General features: G+C 47.2%; 2 protein-coding genes across 5 annotated transcripts in view; one reads left to right on the forward strand and one right to left on the reverse strand.

The window, feature by feature from the left end:
- CLUAP1 (clusterin associated protein 1) overlaps positions 1–1291 on the reverse strand; it is a 44166-nt gene extending 42875 nt beyond the window's left edge. For 3 of the 4 annotated variants that reach the window (XM_057530089.1, XM_007181558.2, XM_028166341.2), the window contains exon 1: positions 1178–1291. In XM_057530089.1, coding sequence (XP_057386072.1) covers positions 1178–1199 — 22 coding nt within the window. In that variant the 5' untranslated portion in view covers positions 1200–1291. The remainder of the gene's footprint in view (positions 1–1177) is intronic. The other variant, XM_057530091.1, reaches the window with a different exon arrangement.
- Positions 1269–12387, forward strand: C15H16orf90 (chromosome 15 C16orf90 homolog). The gene is given in 4 exon segments (XM_028166393.2): positions 1269–1335; positions 1613–1847; positions 11464–11829; positions 12207–12387. Coding segments are annotated over 4 exon segments (849 nt in total).
- Positions 12388–13048: the final 661 nt, after the last annotated feature.

The following is a 13048-nucleotide window of genomic DNA, read 5'->3' on the forward strand; positions in this document are numbered from 1 at the left end:
AACCTCCAAATCCCAGAGGGCACAGATTCACACAATAGTGCTAATAGGCATCAATAAAATGTGATGCCTCTTCCTATATATTTCCATTATAGAAAAAAGAGCAATTCACAACTGAAAGGAGTAATCTTTAATGGGGAAATTTCAGGCACCAGCAATTGTTAGAAAATTGGCCTTAAAGAGGCCCCTCAGATCACACCAAATTGGCAATCACCTGCTACACCTATGAAGGTGGAGCCAGTTGGCTAAACTGCTTCAGATTCAGAAAATGAAAGCGTATAAAAGGCAACTGATTCATTCACACAGTCCTACCTTTTGATCCTCGTTTCCACCCAGTTCTAGCTATGTGACCTAAAGCAAACTACTTTACCTCCCTGCCTCAAAGTATTTCATCCAGAAACTTATACGAACCACCTTACTGCTACAGTGAGGACTAAAACAAGATACTGAATGTAAAATGTTTGGTGTGTAACAGGTGTCCCCCAAAGTAGTAGTAACTAATTCTCTTTTCCCCATTCTTCCACTTCCCCACCCTCCTAGCAAAGGCACTTGGGTTCCCTTCTCCTCACCAGCCCCTTTAGAAAAGATGCAAGCTTTGTAGGTTAGACAACCTGACTTCACACTTCAGCGCCAGCTCTTACCACGTGTGTCCCCTGACCTGACCTCTCTCTGCCCAGTTCCTCATCTCTAAACACAGGAGCACAGTTGTTCAGAGGAGTGAATGAAACGATGAACACACATAAGACAGTAACTAACTACCTGGCAGATCATAAAAGCTCGAAAAAACGGAAGCCTCAATTATTATTCACCAGCCCCTCCTCGGTTGTTGTTTGTTTCCCGGAGCTCTAAGCTAACCCAACTCAAAACGGTCTCTGCGTTTTCCAATACAGTAGCGAACAGACCCATAAGACAATTAAAATTAGATAAAATTAAAGCTTCGGTTTCTCAGCCGCACTAGCCGCATACACATACACAACCTCCCATCATCGCAGGAAGGGCTATGAAACAGGGCTGGGGCGCTCAGCCTGGGGGGCGGCGGGCCAGGAGCGCCCCCGAGCCGCAGAGGCCCGGGAGGGGGCTCCAGCGCGGGAGCCTCGGCGGGGCTCAGACAGGGGACCCGGCGGGCCGGAGCCCCGAGCCTCGGGAGGACCGCTGGTCACAGGGGTCAGGTTTGCCTTACTGCGGAGGTCGCGGAAAGACATGGCGCTCTGGTCCTCAGGACGCCGGAGTCTCAGCCGCTCGCCCCTCAGCGCTCACGGGTTTCTATGGCAATGCACGGAGCCCTCTACGGCGCGCAGCCGGGGCCAAACAGGACTGGAGGCGAAACGGCCGGGCTGTGTGCGCATGCTCCATGCCGCCAGAGAAAGGGCAGCCGGCAGGGGGCGTCCCGCGACGCTGAGGAAGGGGGCGTGGGGTCCCGCCCCGCCTGGCGGCCGGGCCCCCTTTACACAGTTTGCAGACATTTGGCACTGACTGACACGTTCTGAGGACCTACTAAGTGCCTGACGCTGTGCGAGGCACCCTACGTACTACTTCCCATTTCCTCCTAAACTCCTCTAGAAAGAATGTACATAATATCACGAAGCCGGGTCTCCAGCCTGGGTCCTGTGCCCAGTACACTTCTCTCTGGCATGTGTAAAATGGCTGGCCGCGCCCACGTCCGAAACCCGCAAGAAGCGCCTGCAGCGTGAAGCAGTTGAGGCCACAGACTGCGAGTCGCAGGCAGCGGCTGACCGCAAGGCGGCGAGAGCAGGCCCGGCAGCCATCTGCGCGTGCGCAGCCGTCTCGCTCTTCACAACAGGCCGGAAACTGGCCCGGGTCTTCGCGCGCCGGCGGTTGTCCTGGCAACCGTGAACTCTGGCAGCTGGAGCTGTCGTTGCGCCTGGTGGAGGGAGGGGGCGGCTCCGGGGTAAGGACAGCGCCCAACATGTGGCCAGATAAGCTGTGACCTAACTTGGGAGTCCTCTCTACTGGGCTGCCACGGTTGGGGATAGGCGACAGCAAGGGCTGGGGAGGTGAAGTGAGCTGAGCCCAGAAGGGTAGGCGAAGACGAGGGACTACCAACCCGTGGGACGCCCTCCGCCCCTGCATTGGTTTTGGCGAAGTAACAGACACATAAAGGCAGGGGACCTCAAAGAGAGTCCCGAAATAGATCCACATATACATGGTCATTAGAACAAAGATGGTAAAGCCCTTTAGTGGAGAAAGAATAATCTTTCAGAAATAGTTTTGGAACAGTTGGAAATGCAAGTAAATGAACCTCCACCCTTGCCTAAGAGTAAAACCTAAAAACTATTGGGTTGGCCAAAAAGTTCGTTAATATCGCACAGAAAAACCGGAACGAACTTTTTGGCCAACCGAATATAACTTTTCCAGAAGAAAACTTATGGGGAAAACTTTGTGACTGGGTTAAACAAGAATTCTTAGATATACCAAAAGTATCATCCTCTAAAAAAATGTTTTTTGATAAATTGCACCTCATCAAAATTTAAAACTGCTCTTCAAGACACTAAGAACATGAAAAGATAATCCAGAGTCTGAAAAATAAATTCACAAAACACATCTGATAAAAAGCCTTCTATCCAAAATACATAACAAACTCTCAAAACTCAGTAAAGAAAACCATCCAATTAGAAAGTAGAAAAAGGAACTTCCGTGGTGGTCCAGTGGTTAAGACTCCAAGCTTCCACTGCAGGCGGTATGGGTTCCATCCCTGGTCCAGGAACTAAGATCCTGCATGCCACACAGCCCAGTCAAAAATTGTTTTTAAAAAATTAAAGACAAGAAAGTAGACAAAAAACTTAAAACATATTTCACAAGGGAAGATATGGCAAATGTCAACAAAAAAATTAATCAATAGTCAATCTAAGAAATGCATAGTTTATTCGGGCCAGCCTGAGGATTATAATCAGGGAGACAGTCTTTCAGAAAGCTCTGAGGATGTTTCAAAGAGGAAAGAGGGAGGCTAGTATGTAGTGATTTTGACTAAGGGGTAGGTGCAGTCAAGCATACATCTTGGTAGAAGGCTACTGCTATTCACGAGGAGCAGATATCTTAGTTAATGGTTGTAGTGCTTTTCTAAGTATGGGAAGATGCAAGAAACTGAGTTCATAAAATTTTCTCCCACAAATATCTGAGAGCTAGTTCTGCCAGTTTTCCCAGAGCACAAAATGCCTCATCCTGATCTTGGCCCTGAATTTCTTTCAGGGTGTGTTGTAAATCAGTGACTGTAGTGACTAATGACTCAATTCTTGTAGAATTGGATGGTGAGCAACATTCTTTGTTTTACAATCTCCTCCTTTTCCGTCTTAATTTCTACCAAGGTTTGGGAAGCATTTCATGACCAGTTTGTCCCACGGCTCTAGGAATGCTCATACCCAGGTCAAGCAAGGATTTCATTGATAGGCCACGCAATGTGCTATCACTGGACTGTTAACAGTAGCCAAAAGCCTCTGGACCACCTTGCCTGTCTTTCTAGTCTCTTATGGTCCAGGAAATGGTTCTCTCTTACTGCTTCTTCCTGTATCTAGAGTTACACTATTAATATCATCAATCTTGGAACTTCCCTAGTGGTCCAGTGGTTGGGACTCTGCGCTTTCACCGCCAAGGGCCTGGATTCAGTCCCTGGTCAGGGAACTAAGATCCTGCAAGCCACGTGGTGTGGCCAAAAAAAGAAAAAAATCTTCAATGTTATAGAACCATATATTTGATCAATTGTTTCAAGTAGCCTAGTCATTTTTATCAGAGGCTCAGTCACACATTCAGTAATACAAGAAACTATAATCTTGCAAAATAAACAGAATACAAATAACATTACTAAGGCCCTAAGTAGGTATTTAAGCTAAGAACTTCCATTAGGTGTGGCCCAGTATCTCCCCAGATCATCTGACCCAGTGTGTTCTGCACCAATCGCTATCTTTAAGGGAAATGTTATATTGGCATTGCACACAAAGTTCACCAAAGATATCTGCATCATGACCCCTTACAAGATTGAGAAAGGAATGTTATCTTCTAAGGAGTTATATAACTGGCATCAGAAGAAGAAAAATTGAGCTTTATGGTTGAGCAGGTATTTCTGCTGTTGGGGAGGTCTGGTTAATGCATAAGGCAGATACACAATGCACACTACAGGGGAGAGAGGAGGCCCAAATGGGCAGAAAAAAATTTGTGTTTAAATCTTCTTGTCTTGCCTTAAAATATGAATTTTATTTCGTTACAAATCGTAAGCAAAGGAAAAGATGCTCAAGATTATTAGTCATTAGAGAAATGCATATTAAACCACAAAATATCACTACACAATTATTAGAATAGCTAAAACAACAAAAAACCACAAAAACCCTGACAGTGCCAAGGGCTTGAAAGGATGTGGAGCAACTTGGGCTTTCATACACTATTGGTGAGAATATGAAACTGTACATCCACTTTGGAAAAACAGTCGGTAGTTTCTTAATAAAGTTAAACATACACAACGTACAGCTCAGCAGTCTCTCTCCCAGGTATTTGCCCAAGAGAAATAAAAACTTATGTTCACACAAAACTTATACATACATGTTGAGAGCAGCTTTATAATTGCCCCAAACTGGAAACCACTCAAGTGCCCCTCAACTTATGAATGGATAAACACATTGTGGTACATTCACACAATGGATTACCACTCAGCAATTTTAAAAAAGCAAAGAGCTAAAATACACAAGGACAATGATGAATCTCCAATGTCTTATGCTAACTGGAAGAAGCCAGACTCAAAAGGCTTCGTACAAGGACTTGAGGACACAGTGGGAGAAGGGGAAGCTAAGACAAAGTGAGAGAGTAGCACTGACATACATACACTACCAAATGTAAAACGGATGGCTAGTGGGAAGCTGCTGCATGCCACAGCGAGATCAGCTCGATGCTTTGTGACGACCTAGAGGAGTGGGATAGGGAGGGTGGGAGGGAGGCTCAAGAGGGAGAGGATATGGGGATATATGTATACATTCACTTTGTTGTACAGCAGAAACTAACACAACATTGTAAAGCAATTATACTCCAATAAAGATATTTTAAAAGGGCTTCCCTGGTGGTGCACTGGTTAAGAATCCGCCTGGCAATGCAGGGGACGTGGGTTCTAGCCCTGGTCCAGGAAGATCCCACATGCCGCGGAGCACTTAAGCCCGTGCGCCACATCTACTGAGCCTGAGCTCTAGAGCCCGCAAGCCACAACTACTGAAGCCCGCGCGCCCAGAGCCCATGCTCCGCAAGAAGAGAAGCCACCACAATGAGAAGCCCGCGCACCGCAAAGAAGAGTAGTTCCCGCTCGCCACAACTAGAGAAAGCCCACACGCAGCAACGAAGACCCAACACAGCCAAAAATAATAAATAAAATAAATAAATATATTTTAAAAAAAGGCTTTGTACTGTACGATTCCATTTACATGACAATCTGAATGAGATGAAAATACAGACATAAATCAGTGATTGCCACGAAGAGTTGGGTGCAAAATAATTTTGGGGGTGATGAAACTGTTCTGTATCTTGATTGTGGTGGTAATTACATGACAGTAGCTGTTTGTCAAAACTCATAGATCTGTGCACTAAAAAGGGTGAATTTTACCACGTCTAAAATTGTATCTCTTGGGAATTCCCTGGGGGTCCAGTGGTTAGGACTGGGTGCTTTCACTGCCCTGTCGAACCTTGGGCCCAGGTTCGATCCCTAGTCGGGGAACTAAGATCCCACAAGACGCGTGGCATGGCGAATAGAATAAAATAAAATAGTGTATCACTAAGCATGACTAAAAACAAAAAAGCTTAAAAAAAACCTATCCAATGGCTTCCCATCGCTGTTCAAAGAAAACTCAGTCCTCTGAGCTGCGCCTGCTCTGTGCCTCCTCTGCTCCCTTCCCTCCATCTCCCCTCCCTGGCTTCCTGTTGAACACGCCCACCTTCTTCCTGCTTTCTGGTCTTTGCGCAAGTAGTTCTGTCCGTAGTGCTCTTCCCAACTTCTTCAGATCTTTGTGAAGAGGGCTCTCGGACCATCTACACTAAAGCAGACCGTTCCCAGCCCCTCCGTCACATCACCTTCTTTTATTTTCTTCGTATTATGACCTGGAAACATCTCCCTTGCTTCTCTTCTGTGTCTCTGATCTGGACATGTATGCGCCGTGGAAACATACCTTCTCTGTCCTACTCGACTCTCTCCCCAAGTCTACAATAGTACCTGGCACTACACAGGCTCTCAGAACATACATGCTGAGACTGAATGAGTGAGTCGGAGTACAGTGCCTCACCCCACTTATCTTATGTTAAAAAGCTGTTAGGGCTTCCTTATAAGTGAAGTGAAAGGTCTTTGAGGAAAGGCCACGTCCCCTGCCCTCCTCCCATGCTCTGTGCTGGCTGTGATGCCCAGTTCAGAGCTGACACAACAGGCTGCCTGAAGTCCACCAGATCTGGGCAAACTGGTGTGCACAGGGCACCCAATGCAGTCTCTAAAGCAGTCAGCTTTGTGACCTTGGGAAGTTACTCAACCTCTGGGGGACTTAGATTCTTCAATGTCAAAGTGGAGGTTGTGATGCCTGACACACACAGTGGAGGCTGTGATGGGCAGACAGCACTTGACATCCACTGTAGCTGGCAGGGCACGGAGGGAGCACCGAGCCTCCTCCCTCGGTTTTTACTTTTTTTAACAGCTTTTTTTTTTTTTAATTTTATTTATTTATTTTTGGCTGTGTTGGGTCTTCGTTTCTGTGCGAGGGCTTTCTCTGGTTGCGGTGAGCAGGGGCCACTCTTCATCGCCGTGCGCTGGCCTCTCACTGTCGCGGCCTCTCCCGTTGCGGAGCACAGGCTCAGTAGGTGTGGCTCACGGGCCCAGTTGCTCCGCGGCATGTGGGATCTTCCCGGTCCAGGGCTCGAACCCGTGTCCCCTGCATTGGCAGGCAGATTCGCAACCACTGCGCCACCAGGGAAGCCCTAACAGCTTTTTAACATAAGATAAAATGCACATATTTAAAGTGTGCAATTTAATAAGCTTTGACAAGTGTATACACGCAAGAAACTATCCCCACAATCAAGATAGAGAACACATCTGCCACCTGTTTTCCTGTGTCCCACCCCTTTGTAATGTCTACCTCCTGCCACCCCTTCTACCCCAGGCAACCATTCCTCTGCTTTCTGTCACTGTACACAGGTGTATTTCTCGGGTTTTATATAAATGGGATCACACAACATATTCTTTTTGTCTGGCATCTTTTACTTGGCATAATTATTTTGAGACTCATCCATGTTGTAGCCTATATCGGTAATTCATTCCTTTTTACTGCTGAGTTGTATATCCATTGTATGGATATACCACAGTTTATTTACACATCACCTGTTCCTGGGCATTTCCAGTTTGGGGCTAGTACAAATAAAGCTGGTATGAACATTCATGTAGAAATCCTTATAAAGACACATATGCTTTCTTTTCTCTTGAATAAATACCTATGAATGACATAGAGTCATAAGGCAAGTGAATGTTTAACTTTTTTTCAATAATTTTTAAAAAAAATAACTTTATTTATTTTTGGCTGCGTTGGGTCTTTGTTGCGGCACGTGGGTTTTCTCTAGTTGCGGCGAGTGGGCTTCTCACTGCGGTGGCTTCTCTTGTTGTGGAGCACAGGCCGTAGGCACGTGGGCTTCAGTGGTTGTGGCTTGTGGGCTCTAGGGCGCAGTCTCAGTAGTTGTGGCACACAGGCTTGCGGCATGTGGGATCTTCCCGGACCAGGGCTTGAACCCGTGTCCCCTGCATTGGCAGGCATATTCTTAACCACTGTGCCACCAGGGAAGCCCTTCAATGGACTTTTGATTTTAGAACAGTTTTAGATTTTCAAAGGAGTTTCAAAGATAGTACAGAGTTCCTGTATATTCCATCTCTCCCTCATGCCCGCAACTGTTAACATCTTACATTAGTATGGTGCATTTGTCTGATGAACCAATACTGATACATTATTATTAACTGAAGTCCAGATTTCCTCATTTCTAACCTACTGTCCTTTTCCTGTTCTATGATTTGATTCAGGACACAGCATTACATTTAGTCATCATGTCTTCTTAGGTTTCTCTAGACTGTGACAGTTTCTCAAACTTTCCTTGTTTTTGATGACCTTGATAGTTTTAAGTGGTGCTGGTCATTTACTTATTTTTATTGTGATAAAATATACATAACATAAAATAAAATTTGCCCTTATAAGTGTACAATTCGGTAGCATTAAATACATTTGAAATGTTCAACCACCATCTCTATTTAGTTCCAAAATATTTTAATCACCCCAAAAAGAAATGTCACACCAACTAAGCAGTCTCTCCCCATTTCTCCTTCCCCACAACCCCTGGTAATCACTAACCTGCTTTCTGTCACTTTGGATTTATTCATTCTGCATATTTCGTGTAAACAGAATAAAATATGTGGCATTGTGTATCTGGCTTCTACCACTGAGCAGTATGTTTCTGAGGTTCATCCATGTTGCCCTGTGTATCAGTACTTCATTCTTTTTACAGCTGAATAATATTTCCCTGTATGGACAGACTACAATTTGTTTATCCATCCATTAGCTGATGGACTTTTGGGTTGTTTCTACTCTTTGGTTACTATAAATAATGCTGCTATAAATATTTGTGTACAAGTATTTATTTAAATACCTGTTTTCAACTCTTTTGGGTATATACCTAGGAGTGAAATTGCTAGGTCATATGGTAATTCTACGTTTAACTTGTTGAGGAACTGCCAAGCTGTTCTCCATAGTGGCTGCACCATTTTCCATTCCCACCAGCAGTGTAGGCAGGTTTCAATTTCTCTACACCCTCATTAACACTTATCTTCTGTGGGGTTGTTTGGTTGGTTGGTTTTTTAAATTATAGCCAGCCTCATGTGTGAGAAGTAGTGTCTCACTGTGGTTTATTTTTTATAATTTTTTAAAAATTTATTTATTTTTGGCTGCATTGGGTCTTCGTTGCTACACGCAGGCTTTCTCTAGTTGTGGCGAGCGGGGGCTGCTCTTCATTGTAGTGCACAGGAGGCCCCTCATTACGGTGGCTTATCTTTGTCGCGGAGCACGGGCTCTAGGCGGGTGGGCCTCAGTAGTTGTGGCATTGGGCTCAGCAGTTGTGGTTCGCGGGCTCTGGAGCACAGGCTCAGTAGTTGTGGCGCACGGGCCTAGTTGCTCCGTGGCACGTGTGATCCTCCTGGACGAGGGCTCGAACCTGTGTCCCCTGCATCGGCAGGCGGATTCTTAACCACAGTGCCACCAGGGAAGTCCCTCACTGTGGTTCAAATTTGCATTTCTCTAATGACTAAATACATTGAACATGTTTTCATATGCTTGTTGACTATTTGTATATCTTCTCTGGGAAAATATCTATTCAAGTTCTTCACCCATTTTTAAATTGGGTTGTTTGTCTTTTTGTTGTTGACTTGTAAGAGCTCTTTATGTGTTCTAGATACTACACTCTAATCAGATATATGATTTGCAAATGTTTTCTCTTTCTGTAGGCTGTCTTTTCACTTCTTGACACTGTCTTTTGCAACACAAAAGTTTTCAACTTTTATGAAGTCCAATTTACCTATTTTTTCTTCTGTTGCTTGTGCTTTTGTTGTCATATCTAAGAATCCATTACCAAATCCATGGTGATGAAGATTTCTTCAAAGAGTTTTCTTTGAGTTAATTTTTGTATATGGTGTGAGGTAGGGGTCCAGCTTCATTCTTCATTTGTATCTTTTGAACATCTAGTTGTCCCAGCACCATTTGTTGAAGAGACTATTATTTTCCCTACGGAATAGTCTTGGCAATCTGTTAAAAATAAATTGTCCAGAGGTGTATGAAATTATTCTGGGCTCTCTATTCTATTCCATTAGTCTGGATGTCTAGCCTTATACCAGTTCCACAGTTATGGTTACTGTAGCATTGTATGCAATAAGTTTTGAAATCAGAACTCTTGAGTCTTCAAACTTTTTAAGATTGTTTTTGGCTTTTGGGCTCCCTTGTAATTCCACATGAATTTTAGGATCAGTTTTCCTGTTTCTGCCTACAAGGCCATTGAGATTTTGATAAGAATTGCATTGAATCTATAGATCACTTTGGGAAGGATTGTTGTCTTAACAATATTAAGTCTTCAAAACATGAACAGGATCTTTTTCCATTTATTTATTTATTTTTTTCCCAGCAATGTTTTCTAGTTTTCAGTGTTGTCTTGTACCTCCATGGTTAATTTTATTCCTGTTTTATTCTTTTTGTTCTTTGCTACTGTATAGAAATACAGTTAATTTTGCATGTTGATCTTGTATCCTGAGACTTTGCTGAATCTTATTAGCTCCGATAGTTTTATTAGCTCAAATAGTTTTTTTAGTGTGAATTAATCTTTGTCTCTGTATAAGATCATGTCATCTGTGAATAGAGAGAATTGAAGGTTTAACTTTTTAAGAAACTGTTTCCCAAATTGGTGGTACCATTTTACATTCCCCCAGCAATATATGAGAGTTCCGGTTCCTCCAAATCCTTCCTTACACTTGGTGTGATCCCACAGTACTCCATCATCTACTTAGGGGAAAATGGACAGAAAAATTAAGGGACCTATCCAGTCACCCAATACCACCTTCTCAGCATGCTCAAAGCACTGAGCCAGATCTCACCAAGTCTGCATCCCTAAACCTTCATTATCCATCCATGGATGAAGAAACTGATACCCCAAGAAGTCACCCCTGGGAGTGACTCCTCAGCCTGCAAGAGCTGAATCTGTTTGGCATGCCTGTCCCAAGCCAGAGGGACCAGGGACCTCCCCTAAGGTTCTGCCCCCTTCCCTTGTCCTCCTCCCACCCTGCCCCTGCCCTTGAGCATCATCCTCTCCCAAACTCAGGGATCTGGGAAACCTGGGAGTCTTCCCTGTGACATCACAGAGCTGGTTGCCAAGGGAGACCTGCAGATCCATCCCCTAGGCAGGGGAGAGCACAGCCCTGCTGCACAGGAGGCTCGGCTGCTCCTCTCCCACCTGGCTGGCCCTCCATGGAAGCCTTGGTCTGTGTGTTCTCTCAGCTGTGCATAAGAGAAGGTGCCAGGCTGCGGGGAGGAGTGGCAGGAGGAGAGATGTCCTCCTGTCCTGACCTGGGCCCAAAGCCACCAGGGTGGCCTCAGGGACATACAAGCTTGGGAGAGGGGAATGGCCACCAGTCCAGGCCATGTGACCCTGGGCACCAGAATGCTCTCTCTAGGGTAGGGGGCAAAAAGGGGTGGCAGAAAGAGCCTGCAGTCCTGAAAGAGATCTTGGTGCCAAGACTCAGGCTTCTCAGCCTCCCTTTTGGTTGGGAGGGAGAAGGAGTGCTTTGTTGGGTGAGGGAGGTGGGAGACAGGGGGTGGAGCCCATTTGACAGACAGGTAAGCTGAGGCTCTGCAGGCCAGGGGTGGAGCCCATCACATGAGCATGTGACTACACTGTCCCCTCACGGCCTCTGTGGCCCACCAGCCACCAATCTCCTGCTCTCCCCTCCACAGATGCAGTGAGCTGAGTCCAAGGACGCACCAGTCACCCCGACACGCCACCCAATATCTACAACGGGGGGCTGGGGGCCCAGCAGCAGCAGTGTCCCAGTGCCCAGGGAAGCAAGCCCAAGAACTTCCGGTTGTACCACCTCCGGGGTCTGGCTCTCTACCTACCAGGCCTCATGCAGCCTGCCGGCCAGTGTGAGACCCACTGGCTGGGCCAGCTCATGGCCGGGGGCTGCCTCCCACAACCTGAGGGCACAGTCTGGCCCCTGGACTTGAAACAGGGGGCTCTGGGCTCAGGTAACAGTCACCACTCAGCCCTTCTGGAAGCTCGACAGCCTGGGAAATACAGGTGAGCACCTGTTCAGGTGATGCAGGGCTGGAGACAGGAGGGGAAGACCCCGGGCAGGGTTGGGCTGGGCACTCAGATGGACCCAGGTGGTCCCTCTCCACTCCCAATCCGCCTGGGTACCTGTCCCAGCTCTACATTTGATGAGGGACCTCAGACTGCTCTCCCCCGCTGGCCAGGCCTCAGTTTCCCCATTTGTAAAATGAGGGGTTCGCGTTAGAGAAGGGTCCTTTCAGTTTGAAACGTGTTTCCCTCTTCCTCCTCCTCTCCCAGGTTTTCTTTAAGGAGAACTGCCCCCTCCCCTCCGGTTTTGAAGGATGCCAGGTTCACGGGGGTCATAGGCTGGCAGCCTCCCCCAGGTCCCTCCAAGTGACTCTTCTCCCCCCACTTTCCTCAGCTTCCAGTTCCAGCATGGACCCAGCCAAGGGTGCCCCCTCCCAGCCCGGTCCCCGTGAAGGCTTGGGGCTCAGGCCTAAGAGATCCTGGGGGGCCTCAGAGGAATCCACATGTCCCTCGTGCAAGAGAACGCACTCTGGGGCTCTGGAGAGGCCATAGGGATCCAAGTGCCAGGGCTGGTTCTCCCAGCTCAGGACAGGAGGGGAAAGGATGACCCAGGAGGAGGAGGAGGACACAGGTCCAGGGGGAAGGGCTCAGCCCCCACCAGTAGCATCCTCACACCGAGATGCCTGGGCAGCTGCCCAGCACCAGAGCCTAGGCCAGCCTCGGGAAAACTTGAAGGTGGAAGGAGGAGGAGGTCCTGCGGGAGGGACAGAAAGAAGCCTGGGCGTACCCTTGCAGCCTGCTCCAATTCAAGTCGGCCACTTGTACCTGGGAGGCTGGGCGGAGTGGAGAGTTGGGCTCCCAAGTGGCCAGGGAGCCTACAGGTCTAATTTCAATAAAAGCCAAGGCCTGCACCTTCTGTCCCTGGGTCTGTCTGTCATCAGGCCAATTCAGCCAGAGAAATGGCCCCTCGGCACCTGTGTTCTGAGAGCAGAGTTCCATGTAGATCCTGGGGGAATCCGAGGTGCTCCCACCCTTAGTTGAGGAGGGAGCCGTCCTCCTCGGGGCAGGACTCTGGGCAGGCTTCCTGGGTGGGCAGGGTCTCAGCAGGCCTAAGAGCAGGGCTTGGTGTTCTGGGTGGAAAGGGCAGAGGACAGAGAAAGTTAGGCCAGGTTTAGGGAGGGTGTCGGGAGGAGAGCAAGTTCCCAACCTGGGC

The sequence above is a fragment of the Balaenoptera acutorostrata genome, chromosome 15 (genome assembly GCF_949987535.1).
Source record: "Balaenoptera acutorostrata chromosome 15, mBalAcu1.1, whole genome shotgun sequence".
Taxonomy (NCBI): Eukaryota; Metazoa; Chordata; class Mammalia; order Artiodactyla; family Balaenopteridae; genus Balaenoptera; species Balaenoptera acutorostrata.